Here is a 27,414-nt window from a genome sequence, read left to right on the forward strand (position 1 = left end):
GCTGTGACTGATTTTTTAGGCTGAAGACAAAAACGTGCAAATACAAGAAACTTTAACGTGCCTTTTTGGTCTGAAATGCGAAGTTGTTCAATACAAAACATCTTGCAATTCTCCACCCGAAATATTTAATCCCCCGGCCCCCCTCCCCATGTTATGAAGATCGCTTTTTATTAGCCCGGGTTCGTGTCTGAACTTCACAAGAGGGCGCTGTTATCCCACGCGTTTTCTGCACGCACGCGCGCTTCAATTCAATGCATGTAGGCCTAGTTGCTGTCCACAGAAGACGATTTTGGTAAGTTCCTGGTCAAAATAAATGGTCCGTTTCACGTTTTTACTGCATGATATTGTGAAATTTCTTTGTTCAACATTTACTCAATCCATCAGTGTTTGTAAATATTGCAGAAATATGTTGATGTGGTCGCTCTCATGATTTAAATTTTGCACGGATATCGGGTGTCGATCAGAGACCTGAAAGTTAAAAAAAAAATTAGTCAACTCGACCGTTTGCCAACTCGACCGCTGTGCATCTTTCTGGAAAGTCAAGTCGGTGTACAACTTTCCCATTGCTTGGCATCAGTGGAAAACAGTATTATTTACTGATCTGGGAAAAATTCTGCCAACCGGACACCACTTACCTGCCGCCAAACATCCAAATTTTCACCTTACCTTGTGATTTCAAGTTCAACCAAGAGGAATCCAGGAAAGAGTGGACATGCGAAAAAAAATTGGTAAAAATGTGTTTTTGGAGCACATTTTGCATGCACATGTAGTGCAGATCTGAGTTGAAGCAGCCGGTCAAAACTGATTGAAGGGAGCTACCGATTGAAGTGTCTGGAACAGCGGTACGTTATACGCATGACATCGATAACCATGACGTCGCATGAGACGTCGCATGAGCCGGCCAATGATAGTGCAATACGTCATTATGAATATTTATTTTCTCATGAATATTTAGTTTATTTCAGTGGATATTTCAAATACGTCCAAAGATTGATCATTGCAACAGCGATCGTGCGCGGCCTAGCGGTTAAGAGACTCGTGTATCAAGCAAGCGTCCGAGGTTCGAATCTCGATGAAGTGAGCGACTGATTGATAAATAGAAATTAAGGAAAGGAGGGCATGGAGGGGGTGAGAGTAGAGGAGGGAAAGTGGAGGGAATAACCATAAAAGAGGTAACTTTTGGCACTAGAAAATTAATTGAAAAAAGTGGTGTCCGGTTGGCAGAATTTTTCCCTAATCTGATTTTACCCATCCCAGGGTAAACAAGTCAAGAATAAATGCAGTAATTATCTTAAAAACCAGGAAAGTATTCACCTTCAATCATGTGACCTTGAAAATTGGTTTATTTTGCGAGCTTTGAAGTATTTGTTTTCTTGCAATACAAATGAATATCTCTTTTTTCTGTTCTCATTTCCTTAGATTCTTCTGTGCCAAGATGGTGGCTTCAGCTGCGAAGCATCGACCGCGATGCTTCTTTGACATCACTATCAATGGATCTCTGGGTAAGATCCTTTCTTCATTACACTCTGACACATTTTGTGCGTAGCACACAATTGACCGATGCAACAAGCCCCCCCCCCCCCTCATGTTTTGACCAAGATAAATGTCTCACAAAAATCTGACGTACTTGTGTACATGACAATGCACGGCTTGAACATGCAGTATGGCATTGGAAATGTGCCTGTCTTGATGCCAACATGTAAAGTTCAATTAACCCTGACCCTCCTCGATCCTCCAAAGTCCTCCGGGCAGTTTGGAGGATTTTGGAGGATTGAGGATGAGTGTAGGATACAATTTTAGACCTTTTGGAGGAGTGTGGAGGATTGAGATTGAATGCACATTCAGTACCGGTTGATTTTGGAGGATTGAGGATGAATGGTGTTTGAAGAAGAAGAGGATTTTGGAGGATTGAGGAGGATTTTGGAGGATTGAGGAGGATTGAGGATGAACACATTTTGAGAGGCAGGACTGTCAGAGGATTGTGAAGGATTGAGGCAGTGGGTATCCTTCATTTGAACACTTGTGCAAAATTTTGGAGGATTGAGGATGGCTCCTAGCAAAAAGGGCCCGGGGGGTTAGGGTCAATTAATGGATCAGGACAGTCAATAAGGCCAGAATTGAAATAAAATTGATATCTCTGCTTTGACTTATTCCAAAATTGCCTAAAATTGTCACTTTTTCTTGTATTTTTGCTACAATCTATTATTTGATAATGATATATACTTGGCATTGAAATATAAACACCTAACTTGCTGGTAAGTTGGAGTAAAGGAAATTTTAAAAAACGTGAATGATTGGAATATCAAATGTACCTCGATAATGTTTAAAATCTTTTCCTTTTTTTTGTAAATTCACCTTTCACAATAATCATCCATTATTTGTAATTTGTAACACAGCTGGACGTGTGACCTTTGAACTCTACACGGATATCTGCCCCCTGACGTGTGAGAATTTCCGAGCCCTCTGTACTGGTAAGGGTGTAATGAATTTTGAACAAATTGAAAAGCATTCTTTTTCTACTCAAACCCTAAGCAGTGTGGATTAAATAGACCCAAAATGACAATCTATAGAGTGGTAGGGCTAACTACATGCTAGCCCAGGTTGGACGACGTCTTTATTGCATTACGACTGACGTCCAGGGTATAAATTGTACCACCATAGCGAACAAAATTATAACACATTTTTGTTCGTATTTTTACCTGACGGAGGAAGCTGAAATTTCGCTTACATATTACTTGTGTCCAGAATTGTACCTGCGCTGGGTTTAGAAAAGGCAAATATGTCCGTGGGCGGCGTGTTTACCGAAAATAACCAGTTAACCCGCAAGTTCTATGCTTTTGTTGAAAATATTTTTCAGTACGAACTCTCCGCGTGAAGACGTACACGCGCGTGCCGTTTTCTGCCGCTTGCTGCCGTGGCGGCAGCGTGCTAGGTGTACATGCACGCGCGCGCGTAATCTTCACGTGGGGAGGTCGTACTGAAAATGTTTTCAATAAAAACGTGGGGTTGCGGTTTATTTTCGGTAAACACGCCGCCCGCTGACATATTTGCTTTTAAACCCAGCGCAGGTACAATTCTGGACACAAGGAATATGTAAGGGAAATTTCAGCTTCCTCCGTCGGGTAAAGGTATGCAAAAAATGTGTTATAATTTTTTTTCGCTATGGCAGGAGAGATTCATACCCTGGACTCCGTTGCGTGTACACAACGGAGTCCAACCTGGCTAACTACATGCCAGAAATACCTGCAGTGGAAACTTAGGTTATTGAACATGAAGTCACTCATAAAACGCATGTAGACAAAATGTACTTCCATATTTTTTTCTGCCGTTAACAGCTTTGGTATGCAGTGATATCAAAATCAGTGTGTCAAATTCCTTTACTTAATTGACTTTTAGTATTGATTTCATCATGTTTGACCTATAAATGAAACAAACACCCAATAAAATGCACTCCCCAAAACGTAGAAATACCAAAAATATGAAGTTGTGCCTTTTACACGGAATGTATATTCTTTTCACAAAATGGTAACAATTGTGCCGAAGTTTGCGAAACACTTACACATGATGCGCGTGGCCAAAACATACACAGTGGCGTTGGAGAAGCGCATGTGCAGCTTCACCCATGTGCGATTAGGCACGACTTGTGGCCAAATCCGTAACTGTCCATCCGGTCAGAAACTCAAAAAGGTGGAACTGCAATTCAACAGATGTGCAAATTTTAGATTGTTGTTGTTGTGTGAATTGCAGGTGAGAAGGGTATCGGCAAGACAACAGAGAAACCCTTACACTATAAGGGCACACCCATCCACCGCGTTGTCAAAGACTTCATCATACAAGGAGGCGATTTCAGTGCAGGTAAGCACCGTCTGTGGTATAAGGAGGAAGTGATACATAGGGGTGAAAGTGGCCTAGTGGTTAGGGTTCGGACTCATGATCAGAGGGTCAGGGTTTCGAATCCAGATTCTGGTCATATGTTGTGTCCTTGGGCAAGCCACTTCACCCTCACTTGCCTCTCTCCACCCAAGAATATAAATAGGTATCAGCATTAGCCGGCCAGTAAGCTGCGATGGAGGGAGGGAATAGAAATATTCCCAGTTGTTTCATGCTACTGAAACCAGAAATAAACACCGGCCTGATGGGCCACATTGGCTTGTGACAGGCTTTTTTTTTTTTTAACTTGATTGTAGCTTATTTTGATAAGATACAAAGCACTGCAGATTGTTAATGACTCTTCAGAAAACTTATTACAAAGAAAAGGATAAATCATGCCCATATCAGTGGACTTTGACACCTACATACCACGTGGCAAAATATGAAATATTTTTTCCAGTATTTTCTGAAATAGAAATGTGGAAAATTGTTACCTCTACATTGTTCTCGTCTTGAATTTAACAAGGAATACTCGGTGAGGATGGAGATAATATTTGCCATGAAATATGATTTATCCAAGAAAAATGGAAATCAAACTTGGCAAACTTTTATTCAGCAATTTGTTTTACAAAGATTATTCATCTTGCTTTCTTGACAGGAAATGGAACAGGGGGAGAATCCATCTATGGTGGTACATTTGGCGGTGAGTTACCCTTGCTGGGGAAGTACCTGTTTACTCTAATTTTAGACTCTTATATATGTTTGCCTCAGCGGTGTGCAGTTTTGATAACGTGAGTAAACCGTTCTATCTGCAAAATGCAGAAGAGTAAATATCTGCCTTTAGATGTGATACATAACATTTGAGGGTTCCCATGATTGTACCTAAAGATGCATGAATAACTTTTTGTCCTAAAAGTAAATAAGCGCCCTCTCTTGTTCACGCACAGAGCTCATAAGAGACACAGTTCATGTCTTAACCCTAACTCCCTACTGTCTTTTACTAAGTACTGGGCCAAGTCCGCCAAAATCCATCAATCACACTGCTTCCAATGCATGCTTTGTTTTAGGCCTCCAGGCCCAAGTCCATCATACTCCATCAATATTTAGTCACACCAGGCCTGCAGGACCAAGTCCCCCAAAACCCACCAAAAAAAGGGGGATGGATTTTGATGGAGTTGGGACGGTTAGGGTTAAACTACATATGTACATCTTAAGTGCATTATGAATGAAAAACTGACTCATGTGCATTATGGTTAGTGGCTATACTAATACATGGTTGTTACAACCACTGACCGTAATGCACCTGAGTAATTTTTCATTAGAAAGCGCTTAAAATGTACATGTAGTTTAAAGACATCACCTGTGTCTCTTATGGGCTCCTTTGCGAACAAGAGAGGGCGCTTATTTACCACCTTCGAGAGTCCCGTGGACGGGAAACACCGCGTGTGCGTACTGGTTCGCGCGCGTATAGCTCGAAGTGTGCAGCACTTATTTTGTTCTGAAATGTGCACAAGGCCAAAGCGTCTTCGCGTGAGCATCGGGCGTTGTCAGCATTACGTTCCAATGTCTCTCCAAGTGGTCCCCCGCAACTCTCCCTTCTTGTCGTTAAGGGGGTACTTGTGCACGAAGCCCATAATCTCTTTATTCCTATTTTTTAAGAAATGATTTTGTCTTTCAGACAGAACTTTTTCATTACCAGGTTTGTTACTACAGACATTCTTGTGTCAACAAAGTTAAAAGATGTGAATAAGTCAAAAATGTATTGCAGGTTAACTCTGGTCACACACTAGTGTTGTGCATTGGGTCGGGTTGACCAGTCCAAACTGACCCGAAACATTATAGATATAAACCGAATCCGAACCGAAACCGATCTGAACTCCCTAAAACTGACCCGACCCGTCCCGACAAAAATTCAAGGAAAACTGATACAAAAACGTACTGACTAAAAAAAAACACTTAAAAACTGGCTTGGGCATCTGTGTCCACTTTTTGTGTCTGAAATTACCCACGTCACATGAAATCAAAATGATCGTGTCTCAGTAGCTGAATCATACCGTATGGCGCTCACAACGTGACCTACTATTGGCGTCTAGATGTTATAGACAGTGCGTGATAGACTGTGCGTAATAGACTGCAAACCATTTTGGTTGTACTGCGCACAGTGACTCTGCAACAAATATTGCACTGTGTGAATTTCCAAACTGTTTCGGTTTATTTCAGTTTATTTGGGGTTTTTCCAAACTGGCTTAACCGACCCGACCTGAAAATTGCAAATGCAAAACCGAAACTGACCCGACCCGACTGAAATGATGGACAAACAGGCACGACCTGAAGTGGCTTTCAGGTCGGGTCAGTTTCGCGACGGGTTTGTACAACACTATCACATACACACACACACGCACACATCTTCTTATGTTTTATTATTTGGAACCCAGAACTGATAGCTGTATTAATTCTCCATAATTATTTGCTTTGGAGCTGCAAGTTGTTCCATGACAGTTGTTCTATTTTGTATCTCTGTAATAGTAACTTTGGTTACTTTTTATGTCTAAAGATTTGAAAAATAAAAACAGTAATAATAGCTTTTTACCATCCACATGGATAACGCTATTGTGAAATGCTCTCCTGACTTCTATTCACTGTTTCTTACTCATTTAGCCACTCTATCTTAATCTTTAGCCACAGTTTTTTTTTATTGATTTCAATGTTTGAAGTTGGAAGGCCAGATTGTTGACAATTCATTTCAGAAAGTGACTAGAAAGCCCTTCACAAAATTTAAAAAAAAAAAGCGAAATGAAATAATTACATGTAAATGTATAAGCAATCTACATGTAACGGAAGCAAACCTAAACCAATATCTTAGTTCCTCGTTGGTACAGAATTATATCGTTTTGAAAATTTTTACCCTCAGTAACTAAAAATTTCCTTTCAAGCTATTTTCTTTTCAATTCGCAGATGAAAATTTTGACGTGAAGCATGACAAGCCATATTTGCTATCCATGGCCAATCGTGGCAAGGATACTAATGGGTCGCAGTTCTTCATGTAAGTATTTTGGTCAGTTTGGGGATGGGTGGGGCAAAGGGGAGGTACAGTAGGGGGCTGTTAGATGATTTTTTCCTAAACAGACATGACTTGAGAGCTAGAGGTAGTTAGTGTGTATGTGTGTATTCTGCAATGAATGAGATTGATGATGCAGACGTTAGTCATTTTTGCCCTTCACCCAATTATTTCGAAAGCAACTCATACTCTGAACTCTGAAAAAATCGACAGGCTTTTCTATGGAAAAGTTTCCAAAAAGAATCTCAAATAAGTGCAGTTGTCCACACTGGATAGCTTACAAAGTTGTAGAATGCGTTGCCAAAGCAAATTTACTGGTCATGTTGAAATTCAGGTTCTCTTGACCAATTCTTTTCCCAAGTGTGAAATTGGAGGCTCGTGATTCTGTGCAAATCAGGAAAGACACCCAAAAAAATAGCGCGCCACTCTGCGACAAGTTGATTTTCCACTTCGCGTCGGAGGACGTCATAACACGCACTGATTGCCTCCACCCCCCTGGGTGACGTCTAAACACGCTTAATTCCTCGTGCCTTTTGTACACACACACACAAAGTCTGTGGAGGCGGACCGTGAGTTGATCTCGAATTGGCCGTTGTGCACGGCCTATTGTTCGACAATTTATGCTCCAGTGCACACCTCTGCGTATTGCAACATACCGGGGTATGAGGTTTCGGCAAGAAATGCAGCAAACTCTGGCTAAGTCGGCACTCTCAGGATCCGAGAATTTGTGACGACTTACGCGAATGCCAACATCTGTTGTTAGTCGTCATTTTGCTGACTTACATGAATGGCCTTTTTGCACACATGATTCATTGCACTAATTGGCTTCAATTTACCCTGGTTTACCTCCTTAATGCTTGAGTTGATTCCAGCAAATTAATCCTCGAACTTTATCATCACGTTTGGGGTATTGATAAAGGAGACCACGTGTACAATGTCGTGTACAGTTACAAATTAAATGCGTGCGTGGTATTGACTGCATCATTCAATAAGACGACCCCCAAAATGGACAGAGCGCATGCGTACAGGACTAGAGGGGGAACTGGTATTGATATGCTCACGATGCAAGCAGTAGTGGGAAACCCCTTGGCTTGGCTGTGCAGCGACACCAATGCAGCGATCACGGGCCGTGCCAAACCACTTTCCACTCAACACTTATTGCCAACCGCAGTGCAGGAAGTCAATGCAATGCATGATTTTTTGAATGCCGACTTACACAAAGGATTTTGTTATGCTTTTTATGGAAAGGGGACCGAGAGTAACACGACGACTTGAGCGAAATGGCGACTTATAATAGCCGACTTAGAAATAAAAAATTCAATGGAAATGCATTACAGACAATCAGGACTTTAGTCAGAAGGCCGACTTGAGTGAATTGGCAAGTTGTACGATGTCGACTTGGCCAGAGTTTACTGTATTATACAAATACTGTTCAAACGACTCTTGTGAATCAGTTTTGTGGCATTTGGCTGTATATCAGAAGTTGGCTGGAAAATTTTGCCTTTTGCAAAAATTAAAATTTTCGGCAAAAATAATCCCGGCGTGAATTGGTCAAACAACTGTCCTAGGAACCTTGTGAGTGTTTCAACAGTGGTGGTGGTGTAAAGCGAGAGAGTTTTGAGACTGGTACGATTTTTCATTGTTTGATATGATGTGTGGCATTTACTTTCACATAATTTAACTGGTAATTAAATAAAGCATGTACCATGTAGGAACAAGACATTGTAACTTTTGTAGCTTTGTATATTTTTTTATGTTCACCATTAAATGTTGACTGAAACTCATTAGTGATGGTTTCTATTTTGCTGTTTTTGTGTTGAATTACTGTTTTGCAGAAAAAAACTTCTATTCCAGCAGCACTCGAAGGTAATTGGTCTGTAAACTTTGTGTGGGTCTGAATTTCAGATGCGCACCGCCAGTGTGTTCCTTATTGTTGAATAGGAGTAATGGTAGATTTTTGGGAATCAAAAAATACTTGGGTAGTTTATGGAGCTGTTCTTTGTCATGATTAACAAAGGCTTTAGTACTAGACTATTGAATTCAAAAAGCTTGACTTGTTTCTTAAATGAAATATTTAAAAATACATTCATCCAAACTGTGGAATGTGGCCATTTGCTGTTTTCCAATATGCCATCTGTTTCTTAAGTGCAAAACATATGGTTCACGACCAACCTGCGAAAAATGAGAAAAAAAAATGTGTGACTTCAAACTCCTTCAGACGTACCTTCATTGAAAGATCTTGCAGTTTTTTTGAAATGTATTGATTTTTTTTTACAGTTTTACTTTATCGAATAGTGATGCAGTAAGTATTGGTTTGAGAGTCACATAAATATTATTTAGGAGAGCGCACATGTACTTTCCTAATATCAAAACGAGTCCACCCCTCTCCCTCCCCCTCCCCCCTTAAATAAAATTGTGAAAGAATACCTAAAATCTTACCCTTCTTCAATTTTGAGTCTTTCCTTCAACTGTATCCCTTTTTACTCGGCTGGTGAGAATTGTAAAGAAAGTGCTGCTTTCGATTGTAAATTTGTGACCAAAATATTCCATGAAGTTCCAAAATATGATATGGTATAAAGACTGAACTCCTATGGCAACACATACATGAAGGATAGTCGCAAAGTGAAATTTTTCATGCTGAATCCCTAACATTGGAAAATGAATCCTTCTAAACAATAAGTGATTTTTAGGATCGCGTGCTTTTTAAAGTACTACAGATCGTTTATGATTAAATGTTCATGTGCATAGTTGATGTGAAAAATTTACTAATCTGAATTTCTTTCCAGAACTTCACACACTTTCATCATGCATTTGACTAACCTCAAACTTTGTTTCGCTTTCTTTCCCAATAACTTGCTTTCTTACATACCCGTGGTACAGCACGACCAAGCAAGCTCCACATCTCGATGGGTAAGAGTTTTTCCCCAATAATATCAATAAGTAGCCACTTTGTAGATTGGCCCATTGTCCAATGGTAGTAAAGTGCGGCAAAAAACCTGATGCACAGAGAGATCAGTAGAGACAATTCATCGATCAACTAAGCCCCGCCTCCATGATGTGTTGACCAATCACAGAGGTGATTCATGTCCGACATGCACGTACAAGAGCCGGACATGAATGCACATTATGCATATGTAGCCCCATAAATGTGGCCAATTTACTGGACTACCTCCGTAAATCGGCCACACTGTCGCCATAGCAAGTGACGAGGAGGATGTTTTTTTTTTTTCCATCAATTTTCACAATCAGACTTTGCTGCTAGTTTATTTACGTTTTGGAAGTACACTCACCCGAGTGATTTTTTCCAACTTTCACTCGGGAGGTAACACACTGAGTATACAGTGTTCAAACGTTGGTGAAGGGCAAAACCTAATTTGATTTATATCACCCCGACGCAAAAATTCCATCTCATAATAGTTTGTGCGGTACCCGCTGCTATGTACATCAGATTTAGACCAGCCAGCCGATCCCGTTAGCTCGGTGGTCGAGTGGTAAGACATCTGCACTAGAAAGCAGGAGGTCGTGGGTTCGAGTCCCACCCGAGTGATTTTTTCCAACTTTCACTCGGGAGGTAACACACTGAGTATACAGTGTTCAAACGTCAGTGAAGGGCAAAACCTAATTTTGATTTATATCACCCCGACACAAAAAATTCCATCTCATAATACACTCACCTTCTTAAATACTAGCAAGGAAAACAAATTTGCAGTTCCTCAGACGTCTACTTTTCATGTAATTTCCAGAGGAAATTTTGAGGCTCGCTTGTACATGTTTGAGTGTAACTACAATTCCAACATGGCGACGCTAACCGCAATGCATGCTGGTATACCGGTAATGCGTGACCTGCAGGTCGACATGTTTGCTGTCAGTCACGCAAAGTGCAGTCGACTCGGCGGCTGTTGCTTGACTTTGGTAATCCCCGGTTTGTAATGCACCCTCATTCGTACTATACACCGAGTATAACTAAAGTCTAGCAACGGCTGCCGAGCCGACTGCAGGAGCTCTATGAAATCAGGCCGAGCACTTAAGAACCAGTCGTTTTAATCTCTGTGAATCATTCAGTGATCAGCCCATGTTTTTTGTCTTCCTCGTTCAGGATTCACACTGTATTTGGCCAAGTGTTGCTGGGGTCAGAGGTCGTGCAGGAAATCGAGAACCTGCGGGTTGACAATAAGAGCCGGCCCACGACCGATGTGCGTGTGACAAACTGCGGCGAGCTCGTCTTGAAAATGAAAGCAAAAGGTATAAAACTATTATTGTCGGCCTTCAGCCGTGAGTAACACTTGTAACATCCCCAACAATGAATAGAAACATAGATGAAACTAATTTTTGTTCTGACATCCATAACTTAAATAATCTTTGAGAGAAATCAGATCAAATATGTCAAACAGATCAAATTTTGTCAAAATTGGTATTTTTAGATTTAACAATCAGACAATTTATCCTGAATTGCCCCAATTTTTCTGCACTTGTGTGTCCGACAGCACTTTGGAAATTTTGATTTTGATAATGTATAACCAGAGAAGCTCGTACCCCGCCCAGAAATTACGGCAGATGTGCTCACTGAACTGCATCTTCATTTCAAAGAAAATGTTAAGTCATTATGAAGCTATGATGTAAAATGAATATTCATTATATGCAAATGAAGTTATGATGTCACAGTTTCTAGAAATGAAGTGTCTGTAGCCAACCATTCATTGGGATGAATCATTCTGCTTTTGTAACACTGATATTAACCTTGCAAGTGCAAGTTAATTTGAATAGCGTATTACTCTAGTACGCAAGGCTAGGGCTGTGATAATTCAAATGTTTACATATGATCACGTCTTACCCACACTATGGGCTCCGTGCGTCAACAAAAGGGGGCGCCCTTTTACCTAGCAATGACGTCCCATGGGTGGGACATTTAGCTGGTTGACGCGCACCGTTCCTTGTGTGTGACGCACGTACACCAGAGGATTTGTACTATGTACACGCGGTGGTACGGCCGCGCGTCGCGGCAAAATTGCAGTCAGGCAAGATGGCGTCGGTCAGCCACCCCCAACTGTACTTTCTTTGCCGGTGAGGGGGTACTTGTGAACGGAGCGGATATCAAAAGTTTGCCAAGTTTTTCCTTTATGAATAGAGAATGTGTCTGCACTTTTTATGTAGATGGTTGCAACATTTGCCTCACATGATCTCTTGTTTATATAATGGAAAGAAGCTAAGGAGCTCAAACATTTAATTCAATTAATTTTCAGAGCCCAAGCGGAAGAAGAAACCAGACAAAGACTCTTCCTCTGAGGAGAGCTCCTCGGAATCATCCTCGGAGAGCGAAGACGAGAAGCAAAAGAAGAAGAAGAAAAAACAAAAGGAGGCAAGGGAGTCAAGGAGAGACAAGAAAGAAGAAAGGTAATGTAATTACAGAACTGAAAGGCATAAAGGATCATTTGCATTTATCCCAAAAGTAACCCTACCAAATTATTATCAGAAATCTTACTTAGATTACGGATCACACTGGTACTAAACACCCTGTGAAATTATTCCATCTAGCTTGCTGTCATTTAGAAGAAATCAAGAAATGTATGTGATTTCCAACGTATCAGTTAGTTGACTGATTTTTGGAAAAAAGGGTTCTGTTGACGAAATCGTGTTCCGGAATGAAAAGGTTCTGCATGGTTTTTAACTGTTTTCTCAAAAAGTGTAATATCCACTGAGCTGAAACTTCAAAGACTTTCGTGGACTATCCCGGCCAATACCAGTTTGGTTTCTCGATGAAGTGGTCCAGGCCAAAGGTCATTTAGGATAAGCATCAAGCGTCTTGTATCTGCGATGTTACGCGAACGTCCATTCTGCTCGTAATTAACGCGCGAACGTCGTGCAACCATCTCCTTGCGCGTTCAAGCGCCTTCAATGATCTTTCACTTATCCCGAATGCCCATATCATTGCGCACATGCGAAGTTGGAAAACCAAACTGGCTGATTGCCGAATAATCATAAATAAATATAGGGTGCTCTTTGCATGGGGTCTATATTGTTGGAAGTAGAAATGGGACGTTCCACATTTTAAACTTCTTCACCTGGCTCTATATCTCATTGCAATACTCAGAAATTATAGGATTAGATTCATTTTCCATATGCAACACCCTCCAACAAAATGGATATAGAAACTTTAACATGAACATTTTTTGTTCCTTTCAATTTTTTTTTTTTTTATACAAAATTCAGTGTGAAGGAAGAGCCCAAACCCACAGTTTACCAGAGTGAGCTGTCGGCTAACGTGACCATCAACCCAGAACAGATCCCAGATGTTCCCACCAATAAGTTCCTGTTACGCAGAAGCCCTGTGACTGACCTGCCGTAAGTATGGAGACCATATGCATTGAAACTCCTCAAGTTTAAACTGAGTTAAAAAGCCCGATCTTACTCAAAGTGGAAGTGAGTGGTAATGCTGATTTGTGATGTCAAGGCAAGTTTTCGCACTGTGAATTTGGAAGCTGAACACATTTCAACATGAATGTTTTGTAACATAATTTTTGCCTTAAATTAGCACTCGCATAAAGTTAATTGCAAACTGTTATGATCTTGGGTTAGTTTATCCCTAGCTGACTCCCTAGGCATTTTTGCTAGGATGCAACTTGAATCCGCCAACTGCCTCCATGTAAAAATTGCATACAGTCTCAATCCTCCAAAATCATGCCTTATTTCTTGAATGGGGTCCTTGAAGGGCTGGCCACTGCCTCAATCCTGCAAAATCCTCCAGCAGTAACTGTCAATATGTTGAAGCAGAGCCAGTGACATCCTGGAGCAATGCGGAGCATTTCAAGTATAATCTATGCACGGCTGTGCATAAACAACATAACAAGGTCCGACCTAAGACCTTGACACAGTGCATCCTCCAAAATCAGCCACACATTTTTGCCATATAGCCTCAATGCTGCAAAATCTGCATTTTGCAAATAGGATTTTGGAGGATTTGGGAAGGTTAGGGTTAATGTAGCTACTTACAATATATACCATTCTGGACACGGAGTCACTTTACACTCATGGTGCCCCCCAGTAATGGCAGACGCATTGTCTGTCGTGGAGTGAGTGTTTTGTCCAAGAGTGGGCACAATACCTCTGTCATTAGTAGTCCTCGGTAAAAGGTGCATTTATTCAATTTGGCAAGAGATGTTGAAATTTTATACTGTGCCCAATTTCAGATGGGTACCCCCCTTCCCCCCAGTATCCCTATAGACGCTCCATATACTATTGTTATCTAACACATCCCCCTAGATATCTCAACAGAATTCCCAGAGATCCTGGAACACAATGGCCAACACAAAATAGGGGGGGGGGGGGTGTCCCTTCCATAACATATCTTGCTTCCTATGTTAAATTACAGCTCTCAATGGCCATGGTTGTTAGTACTGAACAGCTTTCCACTGATTTATTCCTTTTTTTAAAATCTAAAGTCAAAGGATTGGATTTTTTTCAAACTTTTGTTAGAAAAACATTACAATTGCCTGAAATTTTTCATTGGTGTTTTGTTTTTTTTTCCATCAGAAATCAGCGAATGCGGAGGATGAACCCAAGTCGAACTCGGTCTGGACGTAAGGTGAAGGGAAGGGGTACAATGGTGAGTATTTACATTTCTAAAAAAATTCCTTAACTGCATGTTTATAATACTGATCCTAGGGAAGTTATAACATTTTTTTAAGAGCCTTTGATTTCCTACTTTTTGTTAACGAGGACGGAATAAATTTTTTTCATATTTAATAACTAATTTTTCATAAAGAATTCAGTTTTCGGAGAAAACCCCTTCAATGTGTGTTCTGAACAAACACAAACAATTAAACTTCAACAAGTGTTGTCGAAAATTGGTCAGTTCCGTATAAAGCTTTTAATCGTATTTATTCAGATTTTGGAGCATAATTATTTAGAGAGTTGTTTTGTCAGCCATTTTTCCGTGGATGAAACACAGGATGAATTGTGATGTGAAAATGTTAACGCTGTTCTGATAATTGCGATTTTCCTCCGGAAGCAATTGCACAAGTCAAATTAGGTTTTGCCCTTCACCGATGTATAAACACTGTATACATGTTAGCTCGGTGGTCGAGTGGTAAGACATCTGCACTAGAAAGCAGGAGGTTGTGGGTTCGAGTCCCATTCGAGTGATTTTTTTTCCAACTTTCACTCGGAAGGTAACACACTGAGTATACAGTGTTTATACGTCAGTGGAGGGCAAAACCTAATTTGATTTACATCACCCCGATGCAAAATATTCCATCTCATCAATTGCACAACGTACTTGTAATTTAACCAGGATTGAAGTAACAATGATATCGGTAGAAGCAGATAAACCAAGTTTAATTCCAATGCAAGATTTGTGAACAAAAGTCTTTGTTTCTATAATTTCATTTATAGCTTTACCGTACTCCATCCCGTTCCCGTTCGAGGAGTGTCACTCCCCCTCACTGGCGCGTGGAGGAGCAGCGGCAAGCAGGCAACCTGGTGTCTGACCAGTGGCCGGCTAGAGGGCCGCGGAGGGCCAGCCTGGGATCCCAAGATGACCGATGGGAGCGGGGCATGGCCCTGCAATCTGCAAGGCCAGACAACAGGTACATCCTTGTGGTCTCGTGGAGTGCTGTGGCCTCGTGGTCTGGTGCATGAATTCAATGTCTTCCATATCATTATCATCAACATCATTAACCCTAACCGCCCTGAATTCTTCAAAATCCTCTTTGCCAAAGTGGATGAACTTGAAGGAGTGAGGTTACATGGCAAAAGTGTGTTACTGATTTCGTAGGATGCATGTTGTCAAGGTCTTGGGCCGGACCTTGTGTTTTTTTGCTCAGCTATGCATAAATATAGGCCTGGATTATGCTTGAAATCCTCCGTACTGCTCCAGGATGTCACTGGCCAAGCCTCAACATATTGACAGTCATTGCCGCAGGATTTTGCAGGATTCAGGCAGTGGTCACCCCTCCACGGGCCATATTCAAGAAATAATGGAGGAATTTGCAGTATTGAGGCTATACATGCTATTTTTCCATGAGGCCAATTGGAGGATTTTGCAGGATTGAGGCTACATCCTAGCAAAAAAGCCTAGCGAGTTAGGGTTAACTCTCCAAAACCTTTTTAAAAAAATCTTTTTCCCATTAAATTAAAGCCAGTACATCCACCTCATGAATGGGAGTGTGAAGCAAATTTTATGTCAGGAAATTTGTCTCAGCGAAATTTGCCTTGACGCTGCAAATTCCTGTTTACGTTTGCTTGCACTCCAAGTATGAACCATCCTTTAGCACATAGACACACTACAAAACGTTTTGAAGTAATCCTGTTTATACCATACATGTCTCTGTACATTACTTGTACGCCTCAAATTTCCTGCAAAAATTCAGAGCTCACTTATCCATCCCTGAAAGCTAAATTTGCTCTCACTTATATATTACCTTGAATAGAATCGCCATAGTATCGGATGATACCACGCTTCCGTGAAAGGGCAATTCCACCATCACTCACATTACATTTATATGCCATGAGGCTACTTTGACCTCTCACTGCTTCAAAACTATTTGATCAAGCTGAATCAAACGAGCATACAACAACCTTGGTGTAAGGGATACTCAAAAATGGAAAGAAAAATTCAATCCATGAATTCAGTTTTTGGAAACATGTGTTTTATTGGTCGTCACTCATGTTACAAAAAAAGGACATGGAAATTGTCCTGCAATTTTGTTTTTGCAGTTTACTCAAACTGTAGTCTGCAACACAGAAGTAACATTATTTTACCTTTCATTCAACCCATAGCTAGATATAAAAACCCATTTTGAATCAAATAAGGGTGTATTTTAGATGCAAGAGACATTACATTACAGGGAGGTACCGTCACCCACGTTACGTCACTCACGTTACTTCCTCTTCATGGTTTCTAACACAGCATAAAATCTGAGGTTGATTAACTGCAACATAACGAAACTCTTTTCTTATAATATATGAACCTTTTTCTCTTCCTTAAACACAAAAACTCTCAATAACAGTCACATTTTGCATGTTAAAAGAAAGTGCAAATATGACTCAGGCATGCAACTTTTCCTCGGATCTGCTGATTTCCTCGTTTTTTACTACTCATGAATGCCATATCAAATTGAAAAAAAAAACTGAACAAAGCCTTGTGTGGTTTGGAATTTCCTCGTTTTTTTCTAAACTCCCAGTTGCATGCCTGATGACTACCAAAAATCCATGATTTTTCATCCATGAGAATCACATGAGAATCACACCACTCAAATGAAAGATCTTGTTGTCCCCGTTAATTTGACACCACATTTGATGTTGTGATGCTTGTAGTTTGGAAGATTTCACACAGTTTCCACTTTCCAGCCGTGTCTACTTTGCCGTGGAATTGCCCGAAAGACAAAGTAAAACATTATTTTTTCTGGAATTTATTTTGTCCCAGGCGTGATGAACCCCCACAGGGCAGGGCAGTGATACGGGAAATGTTGATTGATGATCGCGCCCATCCTCGCTTCAGGAACAACGGCATCGGGGGGCGTCAGCGAGATAGACCCTTGTCTGGCAGGCTCGGGGATCGACGGGCGCCCGTGAGAGACGAGAGGGGGCAGAGAGGGAGGGTCCACGTGGAGGCAGCCCAGAGGTCTGACAGAGGAAAGGAGAAGGGAAGAGGAAAGGAAAAGGAGAAAGAAAAGGAAAAGAAGCACAAGAAAGATAAAGACAAGTGAGATTTCATCTGAAAAAAAAATCTTATTCGGTTATGCAGGGGAGTGATTTGTCAGGATTTTTGCCCTGATTTCAGGATTTTTGGTCAGGAATTTCCTGATGTCATGTTTTGTAAAGAAATCTTGAATTCCTGAGGTTTTACCTTTAAGGTGTTTTTTTCCCTTGTAAAACTTTATATAGAATAAAAGAAATGGGTATTGTAAGGTGTGCCACAATTGTTTGCTCTCGGCTTAACTCCTATGTAAGTCAATATTGAAAGCTCCCCATAGTCATGAAGCCATGAACAGACTGCAAAACGTATCGGTTTAGGATGAATTTAACACATAAATTTGTCTTTCCAGATCCCACAAGAAGCATAAGAAACACAAGAAGCACTCGGACAAGGAAAAGCACAAAGACCACGAGGAGGGGGCTACCAAAGACAAGAGAGCGTCCTCTCCCAAGCCGCGATCGCGGTCCCCGAAAGCCAAGAAGGACCGGGCCCGTTCACCCAGGAGGGAGAGGGGCAGCGGTGGGGCTGGCAGACACCGGTCTAGCCCCTCCCCTAGGGATGCTAGACGAAACGCTGCAGGCCAGCGCATGGAAGTCAAGACAAACGACAGGTATGGAGGATTCATGCATTTTTAACCCTAACTACCTAGGCCCTTTTTGATAGCATCCACAGGGTTCATCCTTAATTTTTTTTCACTAGCCAGCTAGGCTACTGGGACAGACTCTTAACTAGCCCGCAGGTATTTTCACTAGCCTGCATCTTTTTCTTTTCTAGAGTTTCTCATAAACAACAATGTGCATACATGTAAAATGTGGACCCTGAGGCAATCTTGTCAGTGTTTGTTATAAACAGATCTAATCATTTAACCCTATAAACAATTAATAAAATTAGACACAAATTGATACAGGGTTGCTTTCTGAATTTGATGAATTATTTCTTCCTGTCCTTTCATCTTTGCCGTAGCCCAATAATTTTTGACTCGCCAGCTGGGCTACTTAAGATCTAGTTTGACTAGCCTGCCGCTGTTTGACTAGCATCTGGCTAGTGGGCTACCGCTAAAGTCCAACCCTGGACCCATCCTCAATCATTAAAAATCTCCCAGCTGCCTCAATGTAAAAATACTCCACTCACTGTAATACGTTGAGGCAGTGCAGATGATATCCAGAAGCAGTGCAGATGACGTCCAGTATAAGTAGGCCTCAATTGTGCATAGCTGAACATAAGCAATGCTGGTATAGCTGAACACCTTGACAAAATGCATCCTTCAAATCAACGATACTTGTTCGCCATTCAGCCTCAACCCTCCAAAATTCTCTAAAACTGCCTGGTTGATTTTGGAGGATTGAGAGTTAGGTTTTAGACCAAGGAAAACCTTATTTTCTGTTCTGTAAAACATCAAAATCTCTTTAAGTTTTTCACCTAACTTGTAAAATCACACACACATTGTAAAATCCTTCGTCTGTATGAATTTGTCTAATTGTGCAATCCTGTTTTGAATGTCAAATCTTTTACTGTGTTCCAGAGCCCGTAAATCCAAGTCCCTGAGCCCACCGCCAAGCCGTTGGAAGCCAGGCCAGAAACCCTGGAAGCTCTCGGATGCAAACAAGGAATCTGGGTAAGTCTAAATGAAAAAAAATAGAAGAGAGATTCTCAAAAAGCATAGGCCATCCATTGCTATTGTCCTTATCTGAGATCAACAAATGAACCCAACTCAACTTTACTCAGCTCAACTTTACTCAGTTTAAATATTATGAGCACTGTTCATTCATTGCTGTCCGAAATTGCATGACCAGTACTTCACAAGCTTGCTTGGGTGGAAATTTAAACGGTGACCTCCTGCTTACTAGAGCAGAATGTGAAATTAAACTAGAGGTTTACCTGGATTAAACTAGCGGTTTGCCTGCAGGTATTACAGGGTTTTATTGGTTGCCTTTGGGTTTCAACTTTAAGTTACCGCTGCTTTAAATTTGCATTCTTTCCTCAACATTTGACCAACAAGGTCGTCAAGGTCAGTGGACCATCAGTGACATTGGTATAAGTTTGAAAGGGGTCTGATGCTGGAGTGTCGACCAATTAAGCTTGCCAATTTTATTTAATTTTCTAGCTCCTGGAGAGCACTGAGCATCCATGCAGTGTCGGTATCTCGGTACTTAAATATTGAGTATTTTTAATTTGCAGTGTGAGAAACAAACGTCAAGAAGTGCCACCCGCTGGTCGACCTGTCCTGACTGCAAAAAGCCCATCATCCTCACCACCATCCATCGACGAACGCTCCCCATCACCAGTCCAATTGAGAAGGTAAAATATTAACCCAAAACACCTGGCCAGACCCTTCAAATTCTACCAGGAGGATTTGTAGGATATGCTGCAGGATTAAGGAATGTCGAGCCAGACCACTTTTTCTTAACACGGGGTTCAATGCCCCTTAAAGGTAATGGACCTTATTCACGAGGTAGCCATTTTTGTCGTGTTCCCTGAATGTATTTCATAAATTGTTCAGTGTTGAATGGAATGGCGCCAGACTATTTATGCAGCCTTATTTTACTTTCATTTTTTTTTTTTTTTATCTGGCTTTAAACATTAGGGAATGTTTAATTGCAAATTTTAAATTATTAATTTAAGCAGACTTGAATTAGTTCCTAATGTTCTTGCTATCATTTCTCTTCGCAAAGTCCAAAAAATGAAGATTTTACCTCACTTTCAATTCAACATGGCCGACTCGTGAATAAGGCCCCATGACAACATTTGCAAACATTCAAAAATCAAACTGCCAAATATTATGAAATATCCCACTTGATTGTAAGTAAATAATAGGATCAAACATCCTGTGATATCATTGCGCCTAGTATGCTGTCATTGTTCGAGAAAAAAGGGAATTACCATAATTTTTCTTGCGACGGTTCTAACCAAACCATCACACTTTCAACGAAAACCTTACTTTGCGTCAAGAAAAATGAAGATGCATTTTCACAGTTTTCGAGACAAAAAATATCTACTGAGCTGAAATTTTGACAGGTTAGTTTTGTAATAATATGCATCCGATTTGTCGGATTGTTGTTCCTTGGGTCGGCAAAACACATTTACAAATTAGCACACTGAATATACAGTGTTTAAACGTCGGTGAAGGGCAAAACCTAATTTGATTTCTATCACCCCGACGCAAAATTCCATCTTATAACATTTACCAATTGTTTCCATTACCTTGACAATGTTAGAGTGCAAAAACATACCATTGGTTTCCTGTGCAGTAGGGTATTTTCTGCTCCCTATAGCTCCCTATATTGAATTTAGAAAACGTCCATGGCAGAGGCAGAGACAATATAAACCCACATTACACCATATTTGCCAAAACAAAATTGCATCGTAAAGTGCATGTTTACTGCATGTGACAGGGCAAAATTGATTATGAGGTCATTTTTGTCTGAGCAGATTTTGTGTCTTTTGTGTCTTAACCCTAACCCCCTAAGAGTTCATTTGGAGAACAGTACCACATACTACAAAGTACTACAAAAATTATGTATGCAGGTACTCAAATACTAGAAAGTACTATGAGTGCTGTGCTCACTTATATGCTCAAGTACTGCATACTACAGTTTACTACTAGTAGTATTTTGTAGCGTTAGGTGCGGTTAGGGTTGGTTTTCATGGTGTAAACTGGTGCAAGTGAAATTTTATTTGCATATGTTAACTGATATCATAAGGTGCAATCTGACTTGTTTTGTCTCCAGGCATGGACCTAATCGAAGCCCCTCCCCTCGACACCTGAGTCCTCAGCATGAACTGAGCAGCCCCTCCAGGTCCCCCCTGCCCGTGTCCAGGCAGAAGGCCTGGCCGACCAGCCCCTCTGAGCGGGTCAAGTTGGCCGCTTTACCTCCTTCCTCCCCACGTCGCTCCCGCTCAAGATCAAGCTCGTCCAGCAACACCGACGACAACGATGAATCTCCATCAGCGCATGATGATCAGGTCAGCGGGGCACACAAAACAGGCGACCCCTACTCAACCAAGAACCGCAAGAAGTACCAGAAGGCTACGGAGCAGCGCAAGCGGAGCCCAACGCTGAAGGAGCGATTCCAGTGGCAGCCGCCCTCCGAGGACGAGGCAGAGCTTGGTGGAGCTGGCATGGGCGGGGCAGATGGGGGACATACTGGGCGGAGTCCTCGGGCGTCGGCCCAGACTGAGAGATCTGGACAAAGTCAAGTGGACACTCGCCAGGTCAGTGCAAAAAAATTCTTCCTCTGTGATAGAACCACTTGATTTGTGTCACTTGTGACTTGTCCAACTTTTGTCATATTTTGGTGACTAATCATGAAGTCATGATGGTATATATCCAACATTTCCACTCTGTCTTAATTTACAGGAACATGAAGACAAGCACTCAAGCAGTTCTGAAAATGAGGAGATTGAAGATTTGGAGCAGAAGCGCACCGACCTGGAGCAGCGCCTTGCAGCCTTGACCTCCCAGAATCGCAAGATCCAGGAAATGATGGGTGGAGGAGCTGAGGAATCCGACGGAGAAGATAACAAAGCGCCCTCTGTTGACAAGGCAGAGGTGGTTCAGTCCCCAGAGCCGCCAGTGCCTGCCAAATTCAAGAAGGTTGACAGTGATGATGCCGCCTCTCCGCCGAGGAAGGCGCCAGAAACCAGAGCCCCAAGAGAGGCAAGCCCCAAACCAACACGCTCCGAGGACAAACCTTCTTCCAAAGCCCAGCACAAGCGAGGCCACTCCAGGAGCCGCAGCCGTAGCCGTAGTCGGAGCCCTGCCAAGAGACGCCCGCGGGGTAGGAGCCGTTCCCGTTCCCGTAGCCCGGGCAGGGATCATCGCAGCCCACCGAGAAGCAAAGAGAGAAAGAGATCGCTCTCACCGCCTAGAAGGTCAGCTAGGTCACGCTCAAAGTCGCGTTCCAGGTCACCTAGGAGGCGCTCCAGGTCTCCTGTCCGAGCAGCTAAGAGGTCCCCTCCAAGATCGGCAAGGAAGCGGTCACGATCCTCTTCATCCAGCAGCAGATCCCCAACACCTAGGAGAAGGTCTCGATCTCCTAGACAATTACCTGCCAAGAGGTCAAACCGCAGGTCACCTGTCAGGAAGTCTCGCAGATCAAGGTAGGTTCTGGTTTCCCTACGAAAAAAATGTAAAATATTCAGTGTTAAACAACTTTGTAGAATGGTAAAATTAAGTTCCTGAATGACTGACATGAGTGTCATCAATTAGTGTAGCATGATGATTTTCACACAATTATGATGACTTTGTAAGGTAAGTTAAATTGACACGTGCACATTGTAGTCTGGATGGACTCGGCAGAAGAAAGAAAGAAATGTATGGAATGCCAGGCATTGTGAATTAACTTCTTGGCCTTGTGTCAATGTCACGTTGCCAGTCCAAAATCAACCTCGACCCCCCCCCCCCCAGAATACTCCAGCTTCCACCTTTTGCAAACTTATTCAAATGATACACTTACTAATAACATAATTATTATAATCTCAACTCGCATTCCGTTTAAACCAAGCTTCAAATTTTGGATGTATCTGATTTGACGTCTATAATTCTCACGTCTGACTCCATCAGCTCTGCCTCCTCACGCAGTCCATCGCCAGGCCCCCGTGGCCGGAAGCGTCCAGCCATCCCTCCACGGAGGAGCAGGAGTCGCTCTCGAAGCAGAGGCAGAACTGCCCGTGATCGCAGGCAAGTATTATGCAGAGTCCATGAGCAAAAATGAGAGAGTGGCGCTTCAGACTATGAGTGTGTTCAATTTATAAACTGCTATGCTGACAAAGTCGAAAATATTGCATAGCGAAATTGTGGGCCAAACAAATGTAGCTTAGGAGTCGTCACAAGGATGTCACGAAACATTTGGGCCGGTAACGCTGTTTTCAATTGACAAGCATTTTCCGTCTTATTGACCCTAACTCTCCGTTGTAATTTGGCTAGAAACTCTGCTATACGCAGCAACATGTAACACTTGTCTATATGACAAGCTTGCCCAGTGTAGCAAGAGCCATCAGGTCCAAAGTCTCCCGGCCAAAATGCCTCAGAGTGTGTGGTCACTGAACGCAGCAGGAAACAACTGAGGCATTGTTCAATGGGATTAGCTCTCATAGTGTCAGAAGTGGCCGTTTATGCACTGGTGTTGGTAGCTAATTGCATCAAAGTGCACCAGACTTTCACACCTGATGCACTGTGTTGCGTCTGAAAGGGTTAGTGCTAATGATTAGCAATTCTATGAAATTTGCACTGTACACAGTGCAGAATACCTTGCCATAATAGCATTTTATGAACAAATGTAGTCTGTGGATTGGTCTGGAGAAGTTGTTAAATATCTGCAACAGATGATGTCACCAACTTGTGTATAAAGGCTAGCTGTGTATGTGTATAAAGGCTTGCTTCATGGATCATGCTGGACAAATTTTGTTTTTCAGAATCGTCATCCATTTTCAACTTTTTCCTCATCTTAATGTGCTGCCATCTTATTCATCCTGTTTGTTTTCCATTAACAGACGCAGCCCAAGCAGGGAGAGGCGCAGACCATCACCACGGCGACCGTCACCCAGGCGCCTGTCACCACGGCGACGTCGGAGGACTCGCTCCCCGTCCCCAAGACGCAGGAGATCTCGATCCATCAGCCGAACCAGAAGGTAGGAGACCGCATTTTTCTGTGCTATGTTGGGAGAAACTCAGCTATAATTTTTCATCGTAAAAGTTAATCACACGTGAAAACTTATTTGATCATAAGTAAGATTTGAGGCTTTGCATGGTGGAGATACTAAATAATAAAAGGTTTGCGGAAACACCATGTGCGAATAATTGCTCAACTAAGAGAATGGTTCTGAAAAGAACCAGAGGTATAAACTTGACGTTCCGGTCAGTATGCTCTGACCGTCTTCAGGAGTCGGTCAGAGCATACTGACCGGAACGTCAAGTTTATACCTTTTTTTTTTTTGATAATAAAAGCAATTTTTATTTACGTTGTCCATATTTTCAATTGCCATTTTAATATATGCAGAAGGAGCCGAAGTCCGCTGCGTCGCCGTCGGTCGCGTTCCCGGTCACGCACCAAGTCGCGGTCGCGATCCCGCGGCCGTCGGCCGAGATCACCACCTCGCCGTGATAGGAACCGGCGAGCCCGCCGGTCCCATTCTAGGTCATCATCTAGGTCCCGCTCTAGGAGCCGGTCTAGGAACCGGTCTAGGAGCCGAAGGAGAAGCGCCAGCAGATCCTACAGTCGCAGTAGCCGAAGCTATTCCAGTTCCAGCGTGTGATCACGAAGCGTTTGTCCAGCATTTTATCGATACATACAACAGTAGTTGTATAGCGGGCGAATTTTAGTGTTTGCCCATCTTTATATTAGGCCAAAAAAAAAAAGTGTCTCCGGTTTCTGGTATGGAGCTTGCCCAAATAGTGGTCTGGCGACGCGGCTTTTTTTTTTTTTTTTACCTGATTTTTTTGCTTCAAATGTCGGCTGATGACTGCAAATGGTGCCCGACTAAACTTAGTGCAAATATATGGGAGACCAGAGAGGCCACATAAAGCTTATTCTCGACCATAACCCAATCTAAAAACACGTTAAAATTGTGCAGCAGCAGGATTCCAGTCAAACCAGTGAGTTTGGCAGTTTTGAGACATCATCTTTCATTGAAATTTTTTTTTTTTCATTTTGCCGACGCGCATGGCTACGGCAACGCGCGCGCATACCAGAAACCGGAGACTTTTTTGGGGGGCCTTATTTCCTTAAAATGTTTTCAGAGAACCTGAGCAAGTCATTAATGAAAATCTCAAATTTTTGAGTTCATTATATGCTTTGTACTTCATTACTAAAATCATCCATGAAATTGCTTCGTCTGGTGTTTGATGATTTTGTAGAAGTGTTAAATTTCATAAGAAAAATGGTAAACATTGTGTAGAGTAGATGTTATGGCCTTGTGCTGTTTGTGGTAGTAGTTCATTTTTTTCTGTGTAAATGCTGTTCAACGTGAGAAGATACGCAAGAAAAATCTTGCGAATTTTTTTAATCGAACTTTTTCCTACTTTTCAAACTGATCATGTAAATTTGTGTGTAACATTTCTTCTTCTTTTTTTATCTTTTGTCTTTTTACAAGCGTATGAAACCATGTCATAATACATGTGGTAGTAGCAATTATTGCAATTTTAAATGTTTCTTATGATCTCATTCATCTGCTTTGGTCATACTAACCCCTTAAGAATGATTAATTTGATTTGATTTTGTAACATTTTTGGGAAACGTCCTCTTGGTGATTCATTTCCTCCATTTGTATATATTTTTAATGGATTTTCATCGTATAAGTAAAATGTCTTGTTGAGTCACTTGGAATGCCTCAGTTTCCAATGGTTTTTCTTATTTCGCATATCCTGCAATCAACGTTTGATTTTGTGATATAAATGAAGTTGTATTTTTGTTTTTTCATTATTAACCCTCCTATGGAAACATGCATTGTCAGCCTGGTTATTCCTAGGGTCAATATTGGTCAAGACCCCCATTGGTTTGTACACAGTATGCCAGGAGGTGAGATACAAACATTTTGACCATTGGTGACCTCTTTAAATCGTAGGAGGTAGTAGGTTTTTTTTTATTTTGTATCATTTTGGACACCCTGGTTTTGGTGTTTTTTTGGCTTGTGAAATATAAACCAATCTTAGTAACCTGCTGAGCATCAAATCGCTAAGTAATTTTTAATAAGAAATTTTGAGATGCTTTGTCTGGAAGAGCAGTTGTATAGTTCTTAACTGATTTTAGAATGTTTGGTGATTTCGTCTTTAATAGCACAACGCAGTGCAGGTTTATGGACCCTTTTATGTCATGCCTCTGCTAAACATTGAATTCTATGCTTACACTCGCCATTCTGTGCTCATAAACACTGCAAAAAAAGAAAGTCCACGCTCATTGGAGGGGTCATAATTTTCAATCTGATCGTCTTATGATGACGTCATTTATAGATACCTTTGGGGAGTTTTGTTAGCTATATTTGGTTACCCTGTTTGCCACCGAAAACTGTAAATCGTCCAAGATTGACAACGGTTTATGAAAATTGATGCAGTTGGAAAAGTTGCAAATTTAAAAGATTACGCGAGTTGAAATTGCTAAGCGTTACCAAACACACATGCACATAACTGCCCAAACAAACCGCTGGTTATTCGAATAGCCCGGTTGCTCCCATACATACAAGCACTGTGCGATCGATATTCCCTGACGTTTGTTTCGGGCAGTGTTACATGGTCACGCTGCAATTTCCGCTTTTCACGATCAGTTTCAAAATTATGACCCCACCAATGCGTGTGGCCTTTTTTTGTGTGTGTGTAGTGTTTAGATCATTTGCACTACACCTATCTTTTGAGGCGTGTGCTTTTGTTCAACAGGGATAGGCATGAGTAGATCTCTTGCATTCATCGTTAATGGGTTAACATAACAAAACACACCTCAAACATGGCTGCCGAAATGCAATCAATCTATAGCGCAAGCACAGAAAGTTTTGGCAAACCCTGTACATGTAAGCTCTGCTTTAGTTAATATTAAATGCTTATGGTAAGCGGAAAAGTGGAATCTGTCAATTCATTCTTAGTATTTGCGAGTTAATTGTAAAATAAGTGTATGTGTATAACTGGTTGCATTGAGACATTGTTGGTGTTACAAACGCTATACAAACAGACTGAGAAACACAAATGTGGCTGTGTGTTGGATAATACCCAGCATTTTTACTTTGAAGGAACATTGATGTATTTGTCAACCATTATATTTGTGGGACTAATCGGCAAATGATCTGTGAATAAATTACATGTTTCCTC

At 41.6% G+C, this 27,414-nt stretch overlaps 1 protein-coding gene across 3 annotated transcripts; it reads left to right on the top strand.

Moving 5' to 3' along the window:
* The first annotated feature begins 251 nt into the window (after window positions 1-251).
* LOC119719928 (peptidyl-prolyl cis-trans isomerase G-like) lies at window positions 252-27,409 on the top strand. 3 transcript variants are annotated; one of them, XM_038189410.1, is made up of 22 exons: window positions 252-292; window positions 1,420-1,502; window positions 2,397-2,471; window positions 3,748-3,855; window positions 4,529-4,573; window positions 6,826-6,913; window positions 9,809-9,838; window positions 11,025-11,170; window positions 12,169-12,319; window positions 13,136-13,267; window positions 14,456-14,528; window positions 15,317-15,510; window positions 17,349-17,627; window positions 17,971-18,231; window positions 19,144-19,236; window positions 19,800-19,919; window positions 21,350-21,833; window positions 21,979-22,721; window positions 23,185-23,301; window positions 24,111-24,251; window positions 24,620-24,960; window positions 25,337-27,409. In XM_038189410.1, exons 2-21 carry the CDS (start codon window positions 1,436-1,438, stop codon window positions 24,873-24,875), a joined length of 3,603 nt encoding a protein of 1,200 aa, XP_038045338.1. In that variant the 5' UTR covers window positions 252-292; window positions 1,420-1,435; the 3' UTR covers window positions 24,876-24,960; window positions 25,337-27,409. The 3 variants fall into 3 exon arrangements, with proteins under 3 accessions (XP_038045338.1, XP_038045340.1, XP_038045339.1); XM_038189412.1 differs by having other exon boundaries at window positions 24,114-24,251; XM_038189411.1 differs by having other exon boundaries at window positions 270-316.
* Window positions 27,410-27,414: the final 5 nt, after the last annotated feature.

Source organism: Patiria miniata, unplaced genomic scaffold (assembly GCF_015706575.1).
Source record: "Patiria miniata isolate m_02_andy unplaced genomic scaffold, ASM1570657v1 HiC_scaffold_9, whole genome shotgun sequence".
In the NCBI taxonomy this organism is placed as follows: Eukaryota; Metazoa; Echinodermata; class Asteroidea; order Valvatida; family Asterinidae; genus Patiria; species Patiria miniata.

Coding starts and splice junctions, on each gene's coding strand:
- LOC119719928 (XM_038189410.1), top strand. CDS start 1,436: ATGGTGGCTTCAGCTGCGAAGCATCGACCGCGATGCTTCTTTGACATC. Junction 18,232..19,143: donor GAAGTCAAGACAAACGACAG/GTATGGAGGATT, acceptor ACTGTGTTCCAG/AGCCCGTAAATCCAAGTCCC. Junction 21,834..21,978: donor GTCAAGTGGACACTCGCCAG/GTCAGTGCAAAA, acceptor CTTAATTTACAG/GAACATGAAGACAAGCACTC.